Source organism: Mus musculus, chromosome 4 (genome assembly GCF_000001635.26).
Source record: "Mus musculus strain C57BL/6J chromosome 4, GRCm38.p6 C57BL/6J".
Taxonomy (NCBI): domain Eukaryota; kingdom Metazoa; phylum Chordata; class Mammalia; order Rodentia; family Muridae; genus Mus; species Mus musculus.
Window position 1 is genome coordinate 125,039,881 of NC_000070.6, and position 25,955 is coordinate 125,065,835.

The 25,955-nt window shown below is 46.5% G+C and overlaps 2 protein-coding genes across 9 annotated transcripts in view; one reads left to right on the forward strand and one right to left on the reverse strand.

Annotated features, from left to right (window-relative positions):
- Gnl2 (guanine nucleotide binding protein-like 2 (nucleolar)) overlaps positions 1 to 15,502 on the forward strand; it is a 25,394-nt gene extending 9,892 nt beyond the window's left edge. For 2 of the 8 annotated variants that reach the window (XM_017320153.1, XM_030253449.1), the window contains 13 exons: positions 1,057 to 1,241; positions 2,734 to 2,800; positions 2,909 to 3,009; positions 3,685 to 3,843; positions 4,344 to 4,457; positions 6,366 to 6,494; positions 7,623 to 7,727; positions 8,467 to 8,625; positions 8,800 to 8,913; positions 12,524 to 12,975; positions 13,575 to 13,654; positions 14,262 to 14,347; positions 15,304 to 15,500. In XM_017320153.1, coding sequence (XP_017175642.1) covers positions 3,007 to 3,009; positions 3,685 to 3,843; positions 4,344 to 4,457; positions 6,366 to 6,494; positions 7,623 to 7,727; positions 8,467 to 8,625; positions 8,800 to 8,913; positions 12,524 to 12,975; positions 13,575 to 13,654; positions 14,262 to 14,347; positions 15,304 to 15,456 — 1,554 coding nt within the window. In that variant the 5' untranslated portion in view covers positions 1,057 to 1,241; positions 2,734 to 2,800; positions 2,909 to 3,006 and the 3' untranslated portion in view covers positions 15,457 to 15,500. Of the gene's footprint in view, positions 1 to 1,056; positions 1,242 to 2,733; positions 3,010 to 3,684; positions 3,844 to 4,343; positions 4,458 to 4,619; positions 4,721 to 6,365; positions 6,495 to 7,622; positions 7,728 to 8,466; positions 8,626 to 8,799; positions 8,914 to 12,523; positions 12,976 to 13,574; positions 13,655 to 14,261; positions 14,348 to 15,303 lie in introns of all 8 variants that reach the window. The other 6 variants (XM_030253450.1, XM_011240502.2, XM_030253451.1 and 3 more) reach the window with 5 other exon arrangements.
- Positions 15,459 to 25,777, reverse strand: Dnali1 (dynein, axonemal, light intermediate polypeptide 1). Its single transcript, NM_175223.4, has 6 exons — positions 25,638 to 25,777; positions 25,015 to 25,160; positions 23,673 to 23,842; positions 19,577 to 19,755; positions 19,108 to 19,272; positions 15,459 to 16,744 (listed from the first exon to the last, which is right to left on the reverse strand). Exons 1-6 carry the CDS (start codon positions 25,716 to 25,718, stop codon positions 16,709 to 16,711), a joined length of 777 nt encoding a protein of 258 aa, NP_780432.1. The 5' UTR covers positions 25,719 to 25,777; the 3' UTR covers positions 15,459 to 16,708.
- Positions 25,778 to 25,955: the final 178 nt, after the last annotated feature.

A 25,955-nucleotide genomic window follows, 5' to 3' on the forward strand; every position in this document is an offset into this window, starting at 1 on the left:
TTGGTATTTACCCACTGAGCCATCTCTACAGCCTAGTCATACTTAATTTTTACTCACTGACTTCAGAACCCATTGCCACAGAAAATGCAGTTTTCCTTGTGGACAGACATTCCCTCAGTTAGAAGCTAGCAAGAGAATATAAGCCACAAGCTCAGGGAGTCCAGGTCAATGAGGCCACCTCGGGAGGATCAGTGATGTTTGGAAGCCGTGGGGCTGATCCATCACTCATGAGCTCCCCAGCTGGGGCTTACCCAGGGCCCTGTGCTAAGGGAGGAAGGTGTGTGTGTTGTGTTTGTTTTAAAGGAGAGTCTCTGCAGCCTTTAACATTCTGTTAACGTTACCACTAACTCCACTTTGACTTTTATCCTGCTTCAAGAATTCCTACGCCTGTAACTCCTTCACAGCGCATCAAGTTCTAGTTAGGATCAGGTTCCTTTTATCACATCTAACCTATTATTTTGGACTTTTGCTAGATGTTTTTCATCTGAAGCGTTTCCATGTGCATTTAATAAAAACGTTACCTAAATTAGGGAAAATGTTATCTGAAACTAAAATGCATCTTATAAAACAAGCAATTCCTTTTAGCCATGAGAGAAATTAATTTCCAAGAAAAAGTTGGCATTTACAGTTGGTTTAAAAAAGAAAAAAACACACACACATTTTGACTGATTGTCCTTGACAAAACCTGTGAATTTGGCGAATTTTATGCACTTGTTTGGAAGCTCCAAAAAAGGGTCAGAAAAGATCAGTTAATTTTCATCGTTGTAGCACTGATTATATGTGACTGGAGTCTGTGATGGGTGAAGGAAAGCAGAGTTTGGCAAGTCTCACATGGCTGTTCTTACTCGGTGTCTGTGTTACCTTTACATACTGCAGGGAAGCTCACAGCATTTCAGAATAGAAGAAGCCCTTGTGCAATATAAACACGCATTACAGATTTGAAACTTCACTGAGTCTGTGCTCTTGTGGTTTTTGGTGTGGTTTGAGCTTTTTAGTTTACTTTGGCTCAGTATTTTTCTTTCCTGAGTCTTACCTGCACTTCTCCTTTGTCTTTAGAACGCAAAAGTCCACATTCTTGATACTGAAAGCTTTGAAAGTACATTTGGCCCAAAGTCACAGAGAAAGCGGCCAAACTTGTTTGCAAGTGATATGCAATCCCTTCTAGAAAACGCTGAAATGTCTACTGAGAGCTATGACCAGGGCAAGGACCGTGATTTGGTGATGGAGGACACTGGTGTAAGGTACGCATTTGAGGTCTCATCTTTGCTACTGTGCTACAGAATGTTTCCCTTATGCTGTGGGGACAGGGATTGCACACACAGCTAGTTTCTTCTTCCCTCAGACTAGAGGCATCAATGCACTAGAGGCCAGACCAAAAATACTTTTGCAAGGCTTCATCACCACATACCCCTCTTGGTTACCAAGAAAAAGGAATTATGTTTTCTTCCTTGCAGTGGTGTGCATTGTTATTCCTAAATTTCAGAGGGTAGTTATGTTGGAAATTGACACTTTGTCTTCCTGGGTCTCTAGACCACTGCAGTTTATAGTTGATCTTTTTCTGACCCTCCAATGATAATATGAAAAGTGATAAACCTGCATAAAGGTCATGGGGTTTGTTTGCTTGTTCAAATTCGTGTTTTATTTTGTGTATGCATATTTGTGGTAGATGAGTGGTCAGAGGAGTTGATTCCCTTCTTCTCCCACGTGGGTCCTGGGGACCTGACTCAGGTTGTCAGGTTTGGAGCAAGCATGTTTACTCACTAAGCCATCTTGCCAGCCCTTTGTTTATTTTTTAAGTTAGTGCACAGAGTAATGAGTTTCATTGTGGTGTTTTCATATCTATGCATACTTTGTGTGATGAGTTGTTTTTATTTTCACTTTATATTTGTTTGGGAAAGAAAAGATCGTTAGTTTTCTTCATTCTTGTGGGGATCCATAAAGTAAAGATTACAAATTGCCAAAAGGGGTTCCCCTGCCCTGCCTCTCTTTTGTGAAATAGGGTCTTGCTATTTGGCCCTGGCTAGCCTGGAACTCAGATCCTCTGGAGGAGCAGTAAGCCCTCTTAACTGCTGAGCCATGACTCCAGCTCCCTACTCCCCAACCCCTTTTGTTTTTGATCCAGGGTCTCACTGTGTGTAACTCTGGTTGGCCTGAAACTCACCGAGCTCTCTGCCTCTGCTTCCTTAGATCAGGAGCTAAAGGCGTGCACTGACACACCCGGCAGTGTCCTTCCCTTTAAGTCCCTCCATTGTGCACTTGCACCACATCAGCTTGATCTGCTGTCGGAGCTTTGCTTCAGTGACTTTGCAGAGTCACCTGCATATCCTTCCCTTTGTTATACTTTGGGGTTTTTATGTTTTGGGGTTTTTATGTTTTCGTTTTTTTTGTTTTGGTTTTTTGTTTTTTGAGACAGGGTTGCTCTGTGTAGCCCTGGCTGTCCTGGAACTCACTCTGTAGACCAGGCTGGCCTCGAACTCAGAAATCCACCTACCTCTGCCTCCCGAGTGCCGGGATTAAAGACGTGTGCCACCACGCCTGGCTGTTTTCGTTTTTGAGACAGAGTCTTATTGTGTAGTCCTTTTTGGCCTGGAACTTAACTGTGTAGACCAGGCTGCTAAGTCACAGAGCTCTGTCTACCAGCTCTTGAGCTGAGGTTACAGGTGTGAACTACTACCATTGCCTTTTCTTCTTGATAGTGCTTCAGTTGCTCATTTCTGCTCCTTTCTCACTTAGAAATGAAGCTCAAGAAGAGATATATAAAAAAGGGCAGTCAAAAAGAATATGGGGAGAACTCTACAAGGTAAGGATCGTGGCTCTCACTGAGGAGCAGGCACAGTGGCTGCCCGATTGAAGGCCTTGGATGAAGTAATGCTTTACTGCTTCCCTCATCCTCTTTTCCTCCGTGAAGGAGCTGTGATGTGCACTCTAGTGCTGTGCTGGAAAGGAAGAGCACTTGTGTTCTGTTGCCTGTCAGTCCTGTACACTGCCCCTTAGGATGTACCCCGCATGGTTAGTGCTGCCTAAGAAGGTGTAAGTTACTGCCAGTGCATGCCTTTAATGCAGCACTCAGGAGACAGAGACAGGCAGATCTCTGTGACTTGCAGGACAGTCAGGGCTATAACACAGAGAAGCCTGTCTCAAAAACCCAAAGGGAGGTGCGGGGGGATTGTAAGTAGTTACTTAGCCTCACTATCTCGGTCTGGGAAGGGTTAATACCTTAGCCAGCCTGCCTAACTCTGTGGGGAAGGAAAGAAAGGCTTTGTGTGTACTCCTGAGTGCTGACCCAGTGCTTTTGAACTGACTGTCTGGGGGCTGTGGGGGGGTGGTAATATAAAAAGCTCCAGGCACTCCATGTAATTAACCATAATAGGAAACTAAGACCATAAGGGAAAACTAGGCAAATTTAATTTTCTGTAAAATAACACAAACCCATACACAATACCTGGTACTTGTGAATCAGATGGGCTTGATCTAAGCCAGCTTTCCTATTTGAAATTTGACAAGTTTTGAAAATTCTTGACCAGCTTTTGAATTCTGATGAGTGGACATTGAGAGTGGCTGCTGTTTACTCCCCTTGCAGACTGTTTGCTTCCAAACACGGTTTTGTCCCTCTGGGCTCCCATAAATGTCCCCTTTATTTTGTGTGCACTGCAGCCAACTGTTCCTGCCTCTTTGGATTTGCAGGTGATAGACTCATCAGATGTTGTCGTTCAAGTCCTTGACGCTAGAGATCCGATGGGCACTCGTTCCCCCCACATCGAAGCTTACTTGAAAAAGGAAAAACCCTGGAAACATCTCATTTTTGTACTCAATAAGTGTGACCTTGTTCCAACTTGGGCAACCGTAAGTTCAGCTCGTGACCCTAAACCCACTGTGGAGGCCAGTAGGGCAAGCCATTCACTAGCACATCAGTACATAGATTCTAAACAGCAGGCCATCGAAGTGTCACACTCTGGGGGTTGCCCTTACTGTCCTTACTGACAGAGAGCTAGCACATGCACTGGCGCTGGGCAGAGCCACCTTCCGTCTCCTGGCGGGGGCAGCTGCAGGCTTTTGTGTCCCCCCAGTGGAGGCAGTTGCCAGTCACTGACTACGTCCCCATTGTGTTCCATTAATTGCATTTAGTAGTTAAGTTAGTTTTTGGAATATTGTTTTGTAGTCAGTTGTTAAACAAAAGACAAAGCACTAACTGTCATACTTGAAAAAGCATCTCAAAGAATTATAGCTGCTGTTTCCCTTAGGCAACGCTGTATTTGAAGCCATCCAGTAATTCCAACTCTGATTCTTCTGAATATTGTAAACAAACAGCTATAATTTACCAGCGTGTTTTCTCCTCCCCTTAGAAACGATGGGTTGCTGTGCTCTCCCAGGACTACCCAACACTGGCTTTCCATGCGAGCCTCACCAATCCCTTTGGGAAGGGAGCATTCATTCAGCTTCTGCGGCAGTTTGGGAAGGTAGGGAGGCTGCTGCTGCTAGCTTGGGCTGGCGTGTGTGTCCCAAGTTGTTAACATTGGGTCAGTACCTTGGAGGTAGAGGCAGGAGGACCAAAAGTTTAAGCCAGAATGGGCTACATAATGAAATCTCGTCTCACAACAACTGTTTTGTTCACTTCTCAGTGTTTTCTAGAGGTATAAAAAACCCGCAGGCGCTCTGGATCAGGAAGGGTCTGAAGCATTTTCTCATCACATGACCTGTTCTGCCATATCACTAGCACCAGGTAGTTCTTTCAGCCTTTGTCACAGGGTAGCTGCCCAGCCCATCACTTCAGGGACATTCTGAACGTCCCAGAGCCTTCTCTCCTGCCTGGCTCTAACAAAGTCATGCTTCCCGTCACACCCTTCCTCATTTCCCAGAAGTAGTACTTTTGACTCTTGGCCATCACGTCTGTTATTTCAATACTGTGTGCTGTTGGTACATACTGATGATTTATTTCTTGATTCCCCCAACTCTTTCCCGTATTTTTACATACTTATTAAATGTTTCCTGCTTTAAAATTTTAGGGTTAGTTTGGGGGGGATTCTATTTTTTTTCTCCTTTTTTTTTTTAAAGTTAGACATTGAACCCAAAGCCTTAAACATGCTTTTAAGCACTTGTCAGTACTAAGCTATGACTTAGTGCGTGTGGCTCTCACACACGCTCCCCCTCTTCCCCTCTTGAGCTCACTGTTTTATGGAAAAGGGTTTCATTTTGAGGTGTTTTGAGAACAGATGGAACTGTGATGCAGGGTAGCTCCATAGTCACTGTGTAGTGACTTTGCAGCAGCCATCCTGCCTCAGGCTCCTGTAGCCTCCTGATGCTGGGTGCGGTGAGGTTGCTTGTGTCCATCTTCCTCACATACATCTCTCACTCACTCTGCTTCTCAGGCCAAGTGTCATTTGGCGTTCACAGTCTTCTGACGGAGGTGCCGTTGAGAGCAGTGTACTCAGGTGCTCTCATGCTCCTCTCTGGTACAGGGGTTTGTTTCTGCTTCACGTCATTTGCTTTGTCATTTATTTGTATGTTTAACATTTGGGCAGACAGATGGTAGAGAAGCTGGGCAAGCAAGTAGTCTACTTTTCAGCCAGCCCTCTCTAGTAGGAACTGTCTGCTCTCAGTCTGTGGTCTGCCTTCAAGTACTAAGCCAAAAGCTTCCAGTCTCAGCTACTCAGAGACAAGACTCCTCTCTCCCAAATCACTTTAGCTCAGGAGATTGAAACTGCCCTGTGCAACAGAGAACTGGTATCAAATTGAAAGCAAAAGTACCCACAACTCTGATAGACTCTTGGTGTCTTTTTGGTGTGGGGACTGCTAGCAGTGGTGGATCTCACTGAAGCGGGTAGTGTTAATTAGGGACACAGGCATTTTCTTTGGGTTTGTCGTTGTCTCCAGAAGAGACTCTTCCAGTTTCTAGATTTAGCTCTGGGAGCACTTGGGGAGCAGGGTCTAGAGGAATGGTCTCACTGCCTTGTGTTTAGACTTGGTTGGGACTTGAACACTTGCCTTTTGCTGTGCTCCAGCCATGTTCAGACACACATGTCTCCAGTGGGCATCTCTTAGGCTCCTTCCCTAAAGATGTCTCTACTGTGGCTGGTGATACACTGTGATGAGGAGATGGACAAGCTGTCTCCTCCTGATCTACATCCTGTTAACCTAGAGCAAAGATGCTTTACGTGGGTGCCTGAGGTCACGGCTCACTCCTGACATGAAAATACACTGTATCTCCTGGGCTGTGAGGCAGGCTTGTGTTGAGGATGCGTTAAATGCTCTTTGCTATAGAAGTCCTTCCATTAGCCAAATAACACAGTGTGACCGACCTAAGGGAGCTAACTATGGCCGAGTATATATGATAGATATTCTTTTCTTTACTTTTTTTTTTTTCACAGTTGCACACAGACAAGAAACAAATCAGTGTTGGGTTCATTGGCTATCCAAATGTAGGCAAGAGCTCTGTGATTAATACATTACGATCCAAGAAAGTTTGCAACGTGGCCCCCATTGCTGGAGAAACAAAGGTATGTATGGGTTCTACTCTGTTTTATTTCTATGAAGACTTGACTGTTTAAGATATGGAGATCTCCCCTCTCTTCTTCCCTTCCTCCTGTCCCCTTCCTTTCTTTAACAGTACTGGGGATCAAACCCAGGCCACACACATGCTAGGCAAGTGTTCTGCAGTGGACATGGCCCCTGTCCTGCCCCCTCTCAGGATCGGTGCACCCTGTTGGCTAATGCTGGGGTGTGATTTGGTTATGGCCTACATTTAATTCCTTTGTAAATTGCCCTTGTACTCTTTTTTTTTTTTTTTAAAGATTATTCATTTTTATTTTACATGTATAATTGTTTGGCCTGCATATATGTTCACTGTGTATGTATCTCTTGCTAACTGAGGTCAGAAACAGACACTAGATCACCTAGAACCAGAAATATTGACCGTTGTGAGCTGCCACGTGGATGCTGGGAACTGAACCTGGGTCCTCTACAAGAACAGCAAGTGCTCTAAACCACAGAACCAACCCCCCGTATCTCTTAACTCCAACCTTTTGCTTTAATAAAACCAACCCAAGAATATTTGGTGTCTGGGTTAAGAAGGAAAGAAAACATGCTGGGTGTGGCTTTAATCCCAGTACTCGGGAGGCAGAGGCAGGCAGATTCTGAATTCGAGGCCAGCCTGGTCTACAAAGTGAGTTCCAGGACAGCCAGGGCTACACAGAGAAACACTGTCTAGAACCGCCCCCCCCCCCCAAAAAAAAAGAAGGAAAGACACCCGGCGAAAACGTGGTCTTTAGATAGCTTCTATTATTTAGAAGCAGCAGCCATAACAGAGTTTTGGGAACAGCGTTGTTCTGCCTTGTGACAAAGAAGCTAGCGTCTCTGTGTTTCTGAATGTTTTCAAGACGTGAAGAGGTTCACTGTGGTGGCTTTGCACAAGACCAACTAGAAATCCTGCCTCTGCCTTATTCTTGGACTCTCAGTGATGGAACTCTAGTATGTCCTTGGTGGAAGTTGTCATACTTAAGTAAAGGATAGGCTCTGGCCTGATTATTCAGCAGGTTGCTTTATAGCTTAATATGACAATGTCACAGATCAGTGAAGTTTAGCTCCCAGTATTTGACTTTGACAAACTTAGGATTTTCTGTCTGCAGGTCTGGCAGTATATTACCTTGATGCGTCGTATATTCCTGATTGACTGCCCTGGTGTGGTTTACCCATCTGAGGACTCAGAGACCGACATTGTGCTCAAAGGAGTGGTGGGTATTTGTCCTCAACAATTCTGTTTTCGTTTGTGGGGATCCCTAAGAGCCTTTGCCATTCCTTGTTGAGAAGGCAGCCTGGGGTCAGCCTGTCTAAGCAGATGCAGAAATATGATGCTGAACAGAGCAGCCTCCTTTCCACTCAGCCTACCTCAGGAGGTTGAGGGGCTGTGGGCATATCTGGTCAGTGTCATCCCACAGTAGTGTGCAGTTACCACATGGTATCCGAAGGGAAGCAGGGCTTGTTTATGCTTAGTGATAATTCATCTCATGGGTTTATGGATTGAGTCATCTTGGAACCCAGTCATTTCCTCCCTTGTTTCTGAATATGACTGAAAACTTAAATGATTCCCCCTAACCATAACCATGCTTCTAGCATAAGTTCTCTGCACATTCCTCCCGTCCTTCTGAAATTCTTGGATTGCTTTTTGTGTTCTGGGTTCTGGGAGTAGCAGGCATCTTAACCGTTCCTGCCAGTGAGTGACACAGAGCATTCCAAGTTCAAACTGCCTGTGGAGGCCGCACACAGTCTGTGGTAAAGCAGGATTAGAGTTGAGCTCTGGGCTCCCTGGCTGCGGTCAGCTTTCAGGGGTGTTCCTTGCTCCTGCCAAACTATCACAGACACAGCAAAGTCCTAGTCACCTCGTGATAAAGAAATCCATTTCACTTTATACAAATCACTGAGTTTTCCTGTCTATGCAAAAGAATTGAACACAGCATTTCTATTATTCTCTAGGTTCAAGTTGAGAAAATTAAAGCTCCTCAAGACCACATTGGTGCTGTCCTTGAACGAGCAAAGCCAGAGTATATCAGCAAGACGTACAAGATTGAGTCCTGGGAGAACGCGGAGGACTTTCTTGAGAAGCTAGCTCTCCGCACTGGGAAGTTACTGAAGGTGAGCCAGCGTCTTGGGGATTGGCACTGGGATACACGGACCTGCCATTGTGAGAGCGGTGGGAACTGTGTCAGCTGGATGGTGAGGAGCAGAGTGACTAAAGTGGCCCTCCCTCATCCAGAAGAGCTTTTGCTCTGGGGTTTAACTGGGAAGGAACCTGTCCTGTCTTTTTAGGGTGGAGAGCCTGACATGCTGACTGTGAGCAAGATGGTTCTCAATGACTGGCAGAGAGGCCGAATCCCTTTCTTTGTCAAGCCGCCCAATGCAGAGCTACCGACCGATTCCCAGGTAAGAAGAGGGTGAGCACAGGTCCTGGAAAATGGGCTCAAGTGACCCCAGTGTGGTGTAACTCAAGGTTGTTTCCTTCGTGGAATGTCTTCATTTTTGGTACGTGTGTGTCATCCATTATATAGACTTGCTGAAGAGCATTAGAGACAAATGAGCAGAGTAAGACAGAACTGTGAGAGTAGGTACCAGCTGTGGGGCAAGGAGGAGGAGAAGAAATTAATATTTGTTAAATTTCTGTCTTCTGTGGGAGCAGAGGTGTTGCCAAAGTTCATTCATGAAGAAACCTTTTTTCAGACCAACCACAGCCACAGAGAACAGATGGGTAAATAGGAGCCCTTGCTCTAAAGAGAACTGGGAGCTCACAGGCAGAGCGGAGTTGATAACATTCTGGTCAGGAGGTGTTGGGCTTAGGGACTGAGCTGGGACACAGACAGGAAGCTGCCTACTGCCCCATAGCTTTTACCCTTGGTGGCTTGGCCAAAGTCTCAGTCTTTACACATGGCTTTCCTGTTTCTAGGTCCTTTTCAGAATTCAGCGGGTCTCTGGAAGTGATGGCTTTGGGTTTTGTTTCTGTATTCCATCATTGGGATCCTTATAGCTCTGGTCTCCTGGAAATACCTCTTAACTAAAGCAAGATGGCTCCATTTGGGTATCTTTTTCCAGCATGCTGTTAGGTGGCAGTGGGGCACACACCTAAAGTCGAGGCGGACCAGCCAAGGACACACAGAGAAACTCTGTCTTAGGGGAAAAAAAAGACTCAGTGTTCCTGAGATTGACATTATCTGGCTTTCTTCCCCCTTCTCTCAAAACCACAACCAACCAAGTACAGCAGTTCCCCTGTCTCTCTGCTCTGTAAGTGGTATCATTCATTCACTCATTAATCCATTCATTTAGCAACCAGAGTGGAGCTCCTAGCCCTCTGGGGCAGAGGGGCCACCATGAAAAGCAGGCAGGTCCCTGCCCTGATATACTTAGATTCTAGTAGGGTGTGGAGGTCGGGTGTGTAAGTGCAAGTACATGTGTGTAGTGGATGTCAGATACGTGTAGTAGATGTCCACTCTACTTCTACAGGTTTCTGACTCTAGTGAGATTCTGATTTTAACTTCTGAAATTAGTGGAGACCCCACAAATCATGGACTTGAGCCTCACAGCCTGCTTCCCCTTAGCATTACAGTTACACTCAGCTACAAATTCAAGGCTCTGGGGTGTGATTTGCTAGAAGAGAAACTTAGCAAAGTACTTTTATCTGTGATTACCAGTTCATCACAAAGGCTAATGGTTGGAGCAGCTCAATGGAAGCCCTGCCTAAGGCAAGGTAGAGAACAGCTGTAGAGGAAATATCTTGTGTCTGTGTGGATATGGCCTATCACTTTGGCAGGTAATAGTAGGTGGAGCATCCTGTAGGCTAAAGGATTCTGGGATAGTTCCAGGCATGGGAGATTCACCCAGGAAGATGTCAGGAGACAGAGGCATGGTATCTGAGCACAGGTAACCAGCCATGTGACAAAATGTAGATTGGAGTTATTTGAAGTTATGATCTAGTAAGAGAAGAGCCTAAGTATATGGCCAAGGTATTTGTAAATATATTTTGAGTCTGAGTCTTATTCCTGGGAGCCTGGGGCTGGGGGGCAGAACCAGACAGCTATTTCTGTTCTGGCACTGGGTAGGCATATCAGGGTCTTCACCATCCTAGAAAAGTCTTTCTTTTTTCTTTCTTTTTTTCCTTTTTTCTTTTTTTTTTTTTTTTTTGGTTTTTCGAGACAGGGTTTCTCTGTGTAGCCCTGGCTGTCCTGGAACTCACTCTGTAGACCAGGATGGCCTTGAACTCAGAAATCTGCCTGCCTCTGCCTCCCAAGTGCTGGGATTAAAGGTGTGCCCCACCATTGCCCGGCTGAGAAGTGTTTCTTTATATAGGTGAATCAGTGGCTATAGATGATTCAGCTCAGTTTCTGGCCCCTCTTTTTTCCCCAAAGGTTGGAGGTGAAACTGAGTGTTGCCTGAATCTTTCAAGTGAGCAGGTCTTATCTGAAGTCAGCTAGGTTCCCCACCTACAGCACATTATTCCTTATGCATATGGGAAGACAATACATCCCTCAGGAGTGTCCAGAGGATTTAGGCCCTCAGTGCCAAGGATGTATGTTTATTATGCTTGGATACAGCTGAGTTCATGGAATTGAGGGTACTGTGAGCACTCCACCAGAATAAGGGGTTGAAGGAATCAGAGGAGGACTTGTGAGTGGAAGTTGGGGAAGGCTTCTGAGGAACTGGTACCTCCACAGAGATCTAACTCTTCAGCACAGTTAGCCTTATTCAGGGTTTCTCCTTTTTATTTTTATCTTTGGGGGGGGGGGGGTTCATTCTCCTTTTCTTGTTGGTAAAGTAGTAATTTCTTGAAGATCAGAAAACTAGAAATCGCTAGTGGTGATGGCTCATATCTTTAATCCCAGCACTTGGAAGGCAGAGTCAGGTAGATTTCTGAGTTTGAAGCCAGCTTGGTCTATAGAGCGAAATCTGGGACAGCCAATGCTACACAGAGAAACCCTATCTGGAAAGAAAAAAGAAATCTAGAAATCACTACAAAACATACAAACTTACAAACTCAAAACTAGTATGTGTATGCCCATGTGCGTATGCTTGTGTACACACAAACGTACCATGGTGTACAAGTGAGAATCTGAGAACAACTTTGGGAAGTTGGTTCTTACCTTTCACTATGTGAATTCTGGGGGTTGAACTCAGGTTGTCAGATTGGGCAACAAGCGCCTTTACATGATGAGCCAATTTGCCAACTCAAAAATGTACAGACTTTTATTCAGTTTCCTGCATTTTTATGGACTCTGGATTTGTTTAGCATTTTACCCAGCCACTCTCAACTTTGGAGAGTCATTATGTGAGTTTGGGTCACAGGGATAAAATGGTCCATCTGTGAAATGTGGAAAGCTTGGCACATGCTGACTTTGCATGGATACCTAAAATAGGCCAGTCATCTCAGTGTTTCTAGACTCTGTGCTCATTCTGAACTCTGGCCTCACCACATCTCTCCTTATACTTCCTGGTCCTCCTTTAGCCTCGCTTCCACTTTCTTGGATTTGTGTCTTCTATTTTTTTTTTTATGTGCCTGCTCTGCACACTTTTTGCTGATACCCAAGGAGGACACCACTGTCTTGGTTTCATTGGGTCAGTTCCCTTCCTCCTAAACCACAGCTCTGTCCTTTATTTATTTTTTCTCTTTTAAAATACATTGTTCTTATTTTTTTAAAGATTTATTTATTTATTATATGTAAGAACACTGTAGCTGTCCTCAGATACTCCATCAGATTTCGTTACAGATGGTTGTGAGCCACCATGTGGTTGCTGGGATTTGAACTCGGGACCTTCAGAAGAGCAGTCGGCGTTCTTAACCACTGAGTCATCTCGCCAGCCCCAGCTCTGTCCTTTATAAAGGATCAAAAAATCAAAAGATCCTTTATAGCGCTGGCTGCTGGGTAGAGTTCCATTGGCTTAGACCTGAAAGGAGGACTGCTTATCTGAGAGCCAGTAGCAATTGAAGCAGGGTTCTCCTTTTTTGATTCCATTTTCCCCTTCTCCTACATCTTTTGGTCCTCATTAGCTTCCACCATCCTCACCATTGGAAGTTCCCACAGAAACAACCCAGAACAACCCAGAAGAAGAGACCACAGAAACAGAAGTTGAAAGGTCAGACTCTATCACTGAAAAGGAGCCAGAAGGAGACTGTTCTCAGGATAGAAACTCAGAGATGCAACAGATCCTCGCACGAGTTCGCCAGAACTTTGGCAAAATCAACGTGGGGCCTCAGTTTTCTGCGGATGACCTGGTGCCTGTGGAGATGTCAGACTTGGAAGATCTGGAAAGCTCTGGGGAAGAGGAAGAACAGGAGCAGGAACAGCCAGGGGAGGATGCCGAGGAAGAGCGCTCCCCAGACACTCAGGAGGAACCAGTGGGAAACGACACCAAGGCCGTGCTCAGAGCCCTGGATGAGAAGATTGCCAAGTACCAGAGGTTTCTAAATAAAGCTAAAGCTAAAAAGTTCTCTGCCGTCAGGTAATATTTTCTCCTTCTTACTAATTAGCTTACCTGTTCTGTTCTCACTTGCCATGAGCACTGGCTTTGGCATTAGGGTTTGGTTTATTTTTTAAAGATTTTATTTATTTTATATATATGATGAGTATACTGTCACTATCTTCAGACACACCAGAAGAGGGCATCAGATCCCATTACAGATGGTTGTGAGCCACCATGTGGTTGCTAGGAATTGAACTCAGAACCTCTGGAAGAGCAGTCAGTGCTCTTACCCGCTGAGCCATCTCTCCAGCCTGGTCTTAGGACAGAAGCCAGGGCCTGTGCAAGGGCTCAGGCAAGTGCTCCACCACCTCGCTCCAGTCCCAGTCTGAACAGGGAGTTGGGAACGGCTGCTTTAAGGAAAATCTGTACATTGTTCACCTTTAGGCACCTGAAGTACATGGAGCTTGGTTACCTAGTGTTCTGGCCTAGGAGCTGTACAAACTGCTGGGCATTGGCTGTATCACCCAGCACCAATGTGGTGGAATTTCCTTTTCTTTCCGAGTGTCCCACCTCTCCAGATTGGCCTTTTCAGAGCAGTTAAAAAGGAACAGCTGTGTGACTTTGCTTTTATTTTTCAGAATATCCAAGGACTTAAGTGAAAAGGTTTTTGCAAAATACAAAGAAGAGAAGAAAACATCTGCAGAAGACAGTGATGCAGGTGAGATCAATTCTTTGAACCATTTAGATGTGATTTGTAGCTTTGGGATAATTTCCTCCATACAGGCAGGTATTTAGCATCTGGTTCCACATTCTGCTTACCATGCAAATTGAGCTCTCCACTTGAGAGTCCTTACATTTTTAAAGATACAGTTGATGGTTTAGGAGTACTGCTTGACAAAGGTGCACATTAATAGCTTCAGAGTCAGACAGAAGAGCCTGCAGAATTGAGACAGAGGTCTGTCTTGGTTACTTTTCTATTGCTGTTATGTGTAGTACCTGACCAAACAAGCAGCAGTGGACTGGGGATTTTTAGCCTCAAGAGCCCAGCTCTATGACACATCTCCTTTCCAAGCAGTTCCATCAACTGAAGACCACGTGTTCAAACATTATGAGCTTATGGTGGCTGTTTTCATTTAAATCACCACAGATACTTCATAAAGTTACTGATAGTTTCTGCATGATGCAAGTTGAACCCCACTATGACCATGACTGCTTGTAACCCCGCATCTGTCTGCCTCCTTACACAGGGCTTGTTCCTACAGTAGTCCAGATTTTGAAATGCTGTTTCTATTGTTAATCTTCTCTGTGTTTTATGTATCATAAAGCACCCACCAAAAAGGCAAGGAAGTGGGATGCACAGATGGAAGAAGAACCTTCAAATAAGACTCAGAGGATGCTGACGTGTAAGGAAGTAAGTATTTTTAATGAGATATGGGCACAAAAGGTAGTGTACTGGTGCATGCCCACCATGCTCTTAGTTCTAGTCAGGGAGGCAGAGGCAGGCGGAGTCTGTGAACTTGAGGCTGCCTGGTTTACACAGTGAACGAGTCCTGGACAGCCAGGGCTGCATAGTGAGACCCTGTATTTGGTGTGGGACGGGGTTGGGGGGGATCAAAAGAGCAGTAGAAGTCCATTTTGAGATTTGTTTGTTTGTTTTCATTAGTTTTGTGTGTGTGTGTGTGTGTGTGTTCAGGCATTTCATGACATGGTGAGCACCTGGAGCTCAAAGGACAGCTTGTTGGTGGGTCCCGGGAATGGAGTTTCTGAGCCACTTTTGACTATTTAGTCTTTGTTTTTGAGGCAGGGTCTTGGTATGCAGGCCCTGGTTATCGTCAGACTCGGGCAGTCTCCTATCTCTTATCACCTCGAGTGGTGGGATTGCAGGTGTAAGCTATCGTACCCAGCCACAGTTGCAGTTCCCAGGACCTGTTCTTTCTGAAACCAGAATTTGGAGCTGGCAATCCTAGGAACCTCACGTGTTAGGGATCTGATGGAAGTCAATTAACTCGGGTCGGGAAGTGGCCACAGAATGAAGGTCCTTGAGTCTAAGTCTTAGGTCTCAGGCGTCTTAGGTTATCACCTTCACACTGTGTCCTGTTGGCCTGAAGAACTGGAAGAGTTTCTGTGGCTTCAGGAGCTGAAGTAGAGCAGAGCTGGAAGGGACAGCTTTGGAAAGGAGCTGAACTGGGCTGAAGCAGCCCCACTGGGGAGAGGGATGAGGGCCAGGCCAGTGAGGGTCTGCTGCTGGTCTTCAGGTCTGAGGTGCACACTCCCCCAGCTCTGCTTCCATGGCTGTGGGAGCCGCACAGGCAGGGCGGGGGTGACCGTCAGTGTGTGACTGGTTTCCTTTGTGTTGTGTGTTTGCAGCGGAGGAGAGCAGCACGGCAGCAACAATCCAAAAAAGTTGGTGTGCGTTACTACGAGACACACAATGTGAAAAACAGGAACAGGAACAAAAAGAAGACGAGCGACTCAGAGGGACAGAAACACAGACGCAACAAGTTCAGACAGAAGCAGTAACTGCGAGAAAGCTGTTTATTAAATTATACAAAAATATGCCATTAGGAACTGTGTTCGCTTTCTTGTGCCCAGTTGGCATCTCTAAGGCACAGCACACTTGGGAAGCTTAGTGGTGAGGGCGCACCCCAGTTCTGTGGCAACAGGAAGTCCCCAGCCCCAGAGTTTTTTAAACACCTGACCTGGCCCTTAGTTCCTCCAGCATGTCTTGTGTGTGTCTACAGACATGCATGTTCCTCTTACACTACTGAGTAGCACGGGGCTAGGAGTCTACAGAGCTATAAATAAAGCACACGTGCTTCAGAGACATCAGGCAAGGTTTGGAGGCAGGAGTGCTGCTAGGCACCGATGCTTTCCTGCACCGCCCACAGAGCCTGTGGCACGACGGGAACATGGCTTCACCGACAGGTTGTGCTAATGGAGGCCTAGTTCCTCAGGATACTGGGTGAGGGTCCAAGATATGACTTGTAGAATAAGATCGGAGTATTGGGATACAGTCAACTCAGAACAGCCGTTGGGGTTCATAGGCCTTGCAGTAAGCTTAGACTGGGATGGAGGTCAGAGCTGCAGTTTTCAGGATCTACAAATTTGCCTTCAGTCCATAATTCATCTAGAACTACATGTGAGATGTGGGTACCTCCTTAGCTATTCCTTTATAGCTATCTAGGGAGTGTGGAGTCAGGCTTTGCTATCCAGCAGAAGGTATTCAAATGGTGTGGGGAGGACCTGGGTGCAGACAGCTCTCAAGACACTGGGACTTTTGTACCTCTCAGTGAGCATGGCTTTGACTCTGCTGCTGTTTTCCTCCTGGAGCTGGGGACACTAAGGACAGGGTCCTGCTGACTCAGCGGGTGGGAATGAGACGCTATAGTCCAAAACCAAACTCCGAAACGAGGTGCAGAAGCTTACATTAGAGAGGTGATGTGGAAGGGTGAGGCTAGAGAAGCCCAAGGTACAAGGTGAGCTGGAAACTGAACTTGATGCAAAGGTGGTCTCTTTGAGGAAACACTTGCTCCCTAAGTTAGTGAGATGACAAAGCCCCAGGCCAATTTAAGCTGCACATGGACACCGGGTTCTCCCACCTTCCATTGCCTAGCCAGGAACCTGGCTTAGGTGTTTCATGACTCTGGGACAACAGTTGTAACAATGACATGAGTGGTGACCAGGGAAGGGGTGGCTTGTTCACTCTGGAAACTGGCTTTTATTACAATGGGCTTATGGGGCAAGGGGCCTGCTGAGACCCATGTGGAAATGATCACTTCTTCGGTGCGATAATGCCTTCCAGTTGGGCCTGAAACACAAGAACAAAACTCCATTAACATTTGCATCTTGCACCTTAACATGTAGCTAAGCCTAGGAGGCCTAGCCCACAGGCTTCGAGCATCCCCTCTTCTGACCCAGCTCCACATTTTCTACATTAGCTGGATTCAGGCTTGGCATGATTTTGTTACATGATCCGAAACCAGAGCTGACCTGGTTTCCATACAATAATAACTCAGTGTATTATAGCCCAGAAAGGGAAATGGAATAGAAGTTGTTGAAATAGTGGTTTTCCATAGCTCCTACTTTAAGCCTGAGTATGTCCACTAAGTTAAACATTTGGCTCTCTGGGTTAGTACATGGAGCTCTGCTGGAACCAGAAGTCTTAGAAAACAGCAAATTATCAGCCACTGTGACAACTTGACAGTCAATTAGAGGAAATTGCTACCAGTCAGTAGAGAAAGCTAGGAGACTGGGGGGTTATTTACTCTCTTCCTCTAGCTGCCAGCACGGTGATTTACATGGTGATACACACACCCTTAAGGTCTATCCTGCGCGGACAGACCCTTAAGGTCTATCCTGGCGACTGAAAACACTGTTTTCTTTGTAGTGCAGCTTTGAGCCAATAAAAGAACTTGCTTGTAAAGAACCCTTTGCCCTGGGGATTCCAGGGCTGCCTTTGGATGTTAGAAGGATGCTAAAGTATTCAGCTTTACTCTTGTTGGAACTAAGAAACCAGCTTTGGAATCTGCTGAGTGAGTCAACGGTTTCCATTGCCTGGGGAAGTCTCTAGCTTTGCTTCTGATAGACTCTTCAGCAACTATCGAAATCTCTCCACTGCTAATGGCTCATGCAAAGCCTTCCTTATCTCGAGCTCAGGAACTTTGGCTTTAAGTGAGGAAGGGAAGAGGGAGGTACCATATTTAGAAAGTGAAGCTCAACCCTCAACAAGCCTTGTTAAGCTGCACTATAGGGCACAAGCCCTGTAGCTTCTGCTCAGCATATCTGGGGTGGCCAATACTTGTTTATAAGCATTGTCCTGTAGCTTTTAATCCTATCAGTTGGGAGGCAGAGGCAGATGGATCTTTTGAGTTCAGGGTCAGCCTGGTCTACAGTTCCAGGACAGCCAGGGCTACACAGAGAAACCCTGTCTCAAAGGGGCGGGGGGCGGGGGGGGGGGGGTGGAGTTGCCCTGTGATAAGCAGTGGTACTTGTCCAGGGCTCAGCCTCTGCAGCCTGTAATCCCTTCTCTTTCCCATCTGGTCCTCTCCCAGGACCTCAGTTGGGCTGAGGAAAACCACCTATAGCTGGGTTCCTCTGTCATTCACCTAGGGAGCTTCCCCCACACACCTCCTCTCAAAAGCCTTCTCTGCTGCCACAGTGCATCAAGATGCCGGGGTTGGGGGGAGGGGTGGTGGGTAACATTCCTGTTGGAGCCTGCCGAGAGGACTCCCATGACCAGCTTGAGGGGACAGACACTATTGCATCCTCTCTGGTTATGATATCTTTTTCCCCGGAGGAAAATAGAGATTGGCAGGCACGAGACGGCATCACAGTGGAGAGGCAGGCTGAGGTACTTTTTATTGTTGAGAATAGGCCTCCTTCACAACTAAAGGCATAAAGAATGTAGAAAAGGAGCCACACCCTACCCTGGTCAGCCTCCCTTACTCCTTGGCAGTACAAGTGGGCCAACATTTAAAAGCCACGGGCACAGACTTGTAATCACCACTACTGGAATGGCAGAAGCAGAATTTCAAGTTCAAGGCCTCCCTGAGTTAGAGTGAATTCAAGGAAAGCCAGGGACACTTGGGTCCTGTTTCCAACTGAAAACTAAAAGGAGGGCTGGTGGGGGGTGGGGGGAGAGACTTTTGGGATAGCATTGGAAATGTAATTGAAGAAAATACGTAATAAAAAAAAAAGAAAAAAAGGAGGGTTGGAAAGATGGCTCAGCAGGTAAGAGTACCCATGGCTCTTGCAGAAGATCTGGGTTTGTTTCCTAGCACCCACGAGGTAGCTTACAACCATCCAGCAGTTCCAGGGGATACAACAAGCATAGCGTATGAGCAGCAGGCAAAACATTTGCATAGATTAAAAAAAAAAAAGCCTAAAAACTCTTTAAAAGAAAAGTGAAGGGGGGTGGGGGTGGGGGGGGGGAAGATGGCGCTTGGCTGTAATCCCAGAGGCTAAGAAGTAAGAATGTAAGCTACATGAGACCCTATCTCCAAAAATCTAAACAAGAAAAGGCAAAAGGAGGGCTGGAGATGGAGTTTAGGAGGATCATATCTGCCTAATGTTCTCTACGACATTGAATCTCCACTACTTCAAGCAAGTCACCGGTGGGAAACACTCTAGGTCTGGCCCCGTAGGCGGAGCCTGGCCCTGGGCCCCTTTTACCTTCAGTTGCTGGTTGGTCCGTTTCAGGAACTGGATCTCCTCGTTGTGCTTCTTCTCCTCCACCTGTCGCCTCTCACTCTCCCGCTTCTCGGTGGCCTCGCATTTCGCCTTCTGTTCATTCACTTGCCTCTCCAAGTCCCTCTTTTCTGTCTCCAATTCTGTAATCTGAAGATAGAATGGCCATCATCCTGGGACATCCCCAAGTGGATGAGCATTGTCAGAGGCTGGGCGAGGTAACTTGGGACAGGACAGTCCGACCTAAGGCAATGCCAGGGTGTGCACTGCCACCCAGTGGGAAGTCAGTGACTGACATGGAGTGTCCTTAGACAAGACCACTCCTCACTGGGGCCTTGCAGTATTAGTGTGGAGGACACCCTCAGGGCCAGAATTCAGGGTTACAAGGACAACTGCAGGCCTTGAGATTTACAGAAGCATCTGGGAGCCATGGAAACACCGTCATCCCACTCACTTTCCTCTCCATGTCTGACTTCCCCTGTTCGGCCTGCAGTGCCTTCCTCATGCCAAATGCCACGCTGCTCTCATACAGAGTCTGGTAGGCAGCGATGGTCATGTGGATCTCGTCCCGGACACGCAGCAACAGCAGCCCTCTCTCTGCGCAGTTGATGGTGACCTCCCGGATCAGTTCGTCTTCCAACATGCACACAGGGAGATAAAAGTCATTGGTGAGAGGGCATGCACTTTGTCTGTAGCAAGTCACCTTTGCTTGGGAAGGACTTGGGATATGTTCTCAGAGGCGTGGGTCTGTGGCAATGACAGCTGGTGAAGGTAGGACACCCTACACCCATGTAAAAAGGCAGGTGCAGTGGCACGCGGATGTAACCATAGCCCTGGGGAGGTGGAGACAAAGTTCCCTAGAGCTTGCTCATCAGCTAGTCTTGCTAAATCAGTGAGCTCCAGGTTCAGTGAAAGACCCTGTCTCAAAAAATAAGGTAGAGGGGCTGGAGAGATGACTCAGCAGTTAAGATTAGTGACTGCTTTTCCAGAAAATCCATGGTTGGCAGCTAACAACCGTCTGTGACTTCAGTTCCTCAGTATTCAATACGCATTTGGGTCTCCTCAAAACTGCACAGATGTCATACATAGGTTAAAAAAAACATCCACACGTATAAGGTTTTTTTGTTTTTGTTTTTGTTTTTTTTCTGTGTGTGTCTCAAAAGAAGAAATAGAGAATGATAGAGAAAGAGGCCTGACATTGACTTCTGGTCTCCACACTTGTGCACACATGTTCAAGCATACAGCACACACAAAAACCAAATATATGCTTTACAGGAAGGCACTATGAGACGGTGCTTTCTGTGACCCAGAGAACAGGCCACACAACCACTCCTCTTAGAAAAAGCACGTCAGCGAGCTTGGCATGGAGAGGGAGACAAGAACCTCAGGTTTGTTTGTGATAAATTGGTCCCCTTGCTTCCATGTTCAGGCACAAAGTAGATAGAGGACGAACTGGTATTCTCGAATGGTGGTGTTGAATAGTACTGCTGTTAAGTCCGGGAGTGGTGGCGCACACCTTTAATCCCAGCACTCTGGAGGCAGAGGCAGACAGATCTCTGAGTTCTAGGCCAGCCTGGTCTACAGAGTGAGTTCCAGGACAGCCAGGGCTACACAGAGAAACCCTGTCTGGGAGGTTGGGGGTGGGGGCTGCTGTTGGCTTGTTTGGGACTAAGAACAGCAGGGTCAAGAACTTGCTTCTCCCCCTTTATAAGTCTTCAAATTGGAGGGCAAACCACACTCATACTGAGCAGGCTAAAGCCACCTTGCTGGAGCTGAAGCTGCCTGAGAGATTGGGAGAGTTTGCAGTTGGGAGCCCATAGCATTAGGGCAGACATCGGTAGGCAGTGGGAACATCTTCAATTCTCATACAGACATCGGTACGCAGTGGGAACATCTTCAATTCTCATGCCGTCCAACTACAAACAGCAGCAGCATTTTTCTGGAGTGTGGACTGAGTATTATTGGATAGACATAGAGGTCATTATTAATTTTCTGATTAAAATATTAGCTCATTGGACTGGAGAGCTAGCTCCATGTTTAAGAGCACTGGCTAGTTTTCCAGAGGACCAGAGTTTGGTTCCTAGCATCCATGTCTATGGTAGTTCACAATTGCCTGTAACTCCAGCTCTAGGGTATCCAATGCCCTCTTCTGTCCTCCACAGGCATCTGCATACACAGAGCATGTGTGCATACACACACACACACACACACACACACACACTAAGAATAAAATAAATGGCCAGGCAGTGGTGATGCATACCTTTAATCCCAGCACTCGGGAGGCAGAGGCAGGCAGATTTCTGAGTTCGAAGCTAGCCTGGTCTACAGAGTGAGTTCCAGGACAGCCAGGGCTACACAGAGAAACCCTGTCTCAAAAAAAATGGTGTGAAAATATATTTTATTTTTGAGGTTTATAAAAATTATATCATTTTCCTTCCTCCAACGTCTCCCATGTACACCTCCCCCCAGTGTTTCAAATCCATAGACTCTGTTGTTGTTGTTGTTGTTGTTGTGTGTGTGTTTAGTAAAGATTTTGGTTTCTTTAAAAAAAAACACAGACATTTTATAAGAAGATGTTTTCGATCTAATTCCAGGTGTGGGGTATGAGGCTGCTTCAAGTTGTTCACCAGCTGACTATGATTTGCCTCATGCTCTAGCAGAGGCGTGGGTTTGTCAGCTGCAGGTAGTTTCTGTAACCGTGTGATATTTGGAATTCTGGGAACTTTTCATACATACTAGGGCCCCAAGATTCGGGGGTGAAGGTGGGTTGTTGGTTGTTTGCTGTTGGTTGTTATTAAGTAGTTGTGCACAAAAAAAGAAACAAATGGGCTGGTGAGATGGCTCAGCGGGTAAGAGCACTGACTGCTCTTCCGAAGGTCCTGAGTTCAAATCCCAGCAACCACATGGTGGCTCACAAACATCCGTAATGAGATCTGATGCCCTCTTCTGGTGCGTTTGAAGACAGCTACAGTGTACTTACATATAATAAATAAATAAACCTTAAAAAAAAAAGAAACAATGAGAAGAGGAAACTAGATATCCTGTGAGAAGATCCAGCTGGCTCTAAGCAACTCCATGCCCCTACTCAGCAAGAAGTACTCTAATGATAATGTCACCCCCTTTCCTTTCTATCCTTCTTCCTCTCCTATCTAGTGTTAGGGGGTTGAAAGAGTGGAAAAGTGGGGAGAAGGGAGGAAGAAAAAGAACCCACAAAGTAGCAAAGAACTGGCTACATGTGTTAGTTCCTCTGTGTGTGTGTGTGTGTGTCTGTATCTGTGTGTGTGTGTATGAATTTATATATTTCTTGCTCAGTCCATATTATGTTAGTTGTGTGTATAAGTTTCCAGGGATGTTCATTTGATTATGAAAAATAAGTTAAAAAAAATAATGCCAAGCCTGGAGAGATGGCTCAGCGATTAAGAGCTGGCTGCTCTTCTGGAGGTCTTGAGTTCAATTCCCAGCAACCACATGGTGGCTCAGAACCATCTGTAATGTTATCTGATGCCCTCTTCTGGTATGTCTGAAGACAGCTACAGCAAATTCATATACATTAAATAAATAAATAAATAAATAAATAAATAAATAAATGATTTTTTAAAAATGTAATACCAGGAGTAATGACACACACCTTTTTTTTTTTTTTTGGTTTTTTTTTTTTTTTGGTTTTTTGAGATAGGGTTTCTCTGTGTAGCCCTGGCTGTCCTGGAACTAACTCTGTAGACCAGGCTGGCCTCGAACTCAGAAATTGTGAATAGAGTCGGGTGCTCTAAGTGTTGGGATTAAAGGCATGTGCCACCATGCCTGGCTTATGACACACACCTTTAACCCTAGTACTCAGGAGGCAGAGGCAGGCAGATCTCTGTGAGGCCAGGCCAGCCAGGACTAGATATTGAGACCTATATTAGCATAGACTTATTATGGAAATCTTTGGATAAAAAAAAAAACAAAACAAAGACTCAAAGTTAAAAGTCTTTTTTTAGAGGTAGCCTTGGCTAGCCTGGAAATCACTATGCAAATCAGACTGACCTCGAGCCAGAAAGATCTACCTGTCCCTGCCTCTACCTCCCAAGGGCCTGTATTTTTTTTTTGAAAGATTTATTTATTTATTATATGTAAGTACACTGTAGCTGTCTTCAGACATGCCAGAAGAGGGCGTCAGATCTCATTACAGATGGTTGTGAGCCACCATGTGGTTGCTGGGATTTGAACTCTGGACCTTCGGAAGAGCAGTCGGGTGCTCTTACCCACTGAGCCATCTCACCAGCCTGTATTAAAGGCATATACCACCATATCCAGCTAAAATGGAGTTCTTACCTTACTCCAAAAACCTATCAAAGGGAGGGAGCAGTGAGATGGCTCAGTGGGTAAAAGCCACCAAGCCTGATGACCTGAGCCACTCCCTAGCATCCATCTGGCAGAAGGAAAAAATCGACTCTTGTAAGTTGTGATGATTTCCGAAGGGGGGTGGTTGGCTTGGGGTAACCAGAGCTTGGTTTTGTGCTAGAAGGAGGCAGAGAGTGTGTGGTGCTCACACCACCAAGGCTACTCACCAAAACACTGGGAGTAGAGTTCCCTGCGCACAGGGCAGATGCCTGTCTCCCTGGCCTGCCTCTGCTGCAGCTTCAGGTCCAGCTGCTCCTGGAGATGCACCACATCCATTCTGGTGCTGGGTGTGCTGGACACCTGCTGGATCCATAGCTGTGTGTCTTCCACCCACTCCCTGTGACACAGATACAAGTCACCGAATCTGAGCAGAGGGCCCTTGGAACTCTGCCTGAGCAGGAGCAGGGGGTGGGCATAGGCAGCATTGCCATCATGCCACCCCCACTTCCTACTCTTTCCCAAGCCACGCCCACTCTGCCGCCTCCTCAGGACACCTACCTTAACATTGGGTAGATGGACAGTCTCTGTTCTCCACAAGACTACAACCCTCTGTTCCAGGTCATACCTGCCTAGCGTGTTGAGGACAGATGTGTGGTCATGTTGCTTGATTCGAATAGAAGATGCAATGGGAATTCCCCACACTGGCTTATGGTGGCGACACAGAACACCATAAACCTCATGCAAGCCACGAGGAAGCATTTGTGTGTGTTGGGAGTGTGGAGGTTCTGAAAGTGCTGTGTTTGCAATGGCTGCCCATAGTGAATTCTGTGCTGGAGGAATACCCGAATTCTGCAGTGACAGACTTGTGGGCAGAACGGCAAGAGAGGGAGAAACTTCTAAGTTGGTGGGAGAGGATCCACTAGTAAATGACACCTCTCTCTCTTGGCCTCCATCTCTGGAGAAGTTCACAGGTTCTCAGTGGTTCTCATTGGTGTGGGCATGCATAAGACTATTAGGTGGAGGGTTTTTGAGAGTTCTAGCTAGGCTGTGTAGCCCAGGCTAGCTTCAAACTCTGATCCTCCTGCCTCTGCCTCCTGAGCTCACTGGGCCTTGCCTTGTTAGACATTTATGGGCTTTTGCGACACAACTTTGCATGTGGCGCTAGCCGGCCTAGTACTCCCTTTGTAGTCCAGGCTGGTCTTGACTTTGAGGCAATTCTCCTATGTCCTGCAGAGTGCTGGGATTAAGCACATGCCGGCACACCAGGCTCTCTATGAGGACTCTTGATGGAGGGACCAAAGAATGGAGTTTAGAAGGAAGAGGACTGGTCTAGAAGACCTATATGTTAAAGCAGACATCTAAAGTCAGAAGAGTGCTCAGAACGTGGAGGGCATGGATTTAGAGGGTACCTGCTTGGCTGCAAACATACAACCATACTGAGACCCCATGAACTCCAGAAAGCTGAGAGGAAACCCAAGGTAGGGCACAGGAAGACACCTATGTTCTGGACCAAGAGCTTAGACCTTCCCCTAGTCACTGTGGGCTCCCCACCACCATCTCTCTCTCTACCTTGGAGGCAGGATGGCATTTAAGATTTCTTCTGCCTGTTTGGTAGGATCTGGGACACAGGAAGTTGAGGGCAGCTTGGCCTTGGGTGGCTGTGGGCTTGTACTAGAGGGTCCAGGCTGCTGGATGGTGACTTTCAGTGGCCGAGCCTAAGAAGAGACAGGTTGATCAGTCTAGTACCTCCAGATTTTCCTAGGTCTCTTGTACAGCCGTCCCCATTTCCAGCCTATTTCCCTCATCTGTGATCTTAAAGGAAATATGAGCTGGAGATATCCCACGAGGGATATCTGGCTCTGACCCTGTGTTTGAACTGGTGTTTCTAGAATGAGTGGTCAGGCCTCTGTTCTGACTCTCTAGACGAAGGTAAGTCACTACCAGACCTCTTCTTGGACTTGACTACCACAAACCCCATCTTTTCCATGTGACTTTTCTCATCTTAAATTTGTCCTCTAAGGTCATAGCTAGGCTTCTTGTTCTCTTCTCCCAACCTCCATCCCTGTCCCAATTCCCTTGGCTGTCAGCCCCAGCAATCTGTCCCCTGAAATTCCAGAGATCCTCAAAGCTGGGATGTCTTTTCCCCATGGGAGTTTGTAGGATCTCGCGTCCCCTGAGACGCCTGTTCATACCGTGGGGCTCCGTTTCTCTGTATTCCGGCTCACCAACACCGGGGTGTCATATTTGAGCAGAGAGTCTGCTGGGGGTATCATGGTGGCAGTAGGGGTAACAACTCCGTAGCGGCCCCTGTGGAGTCTTGTTTGCGATCACCATGGAAACCCCTCCTCTCCTTGCCCCATGGATGGGGCGGGGCCTCTGAGGAAGGCGGTGCCGGCCGCGTGCAAGTTTTGTTCTACTGTGCTTTCTCCGCAAGCACTAAGTTTCTTAGTAAAGAAGACTGGACCCCTAGCGTTAGGTCTGTTTCGGTTTATGATGAAATGGACAGACCA

Bases quoted from the DNA above. Each gene is read 5' to 3' on its own strand.
- Dnali1 (NM_175223.4), bottom strand. From the start codon at position 25,718: ATGATACCCCCAGCAGACTCTCTGCTCAAATATGACACCCCGGTGTTG. The intron at 25,161-25,637 runs GTATGAACAGGC...GTCTCTTCTTAG, and splicing joins CAGAGAAACGGAGCCCCACG to GCTCGGCCACTGAAAGTCAC. The intron at 19,756-23,672 runs GTGAGTAGCCTT...GCATGTTGGAAG, and splicing joins ACTCTACTCCCAGTGTTTTG to ACGAACTGATCCGGGAGGTC.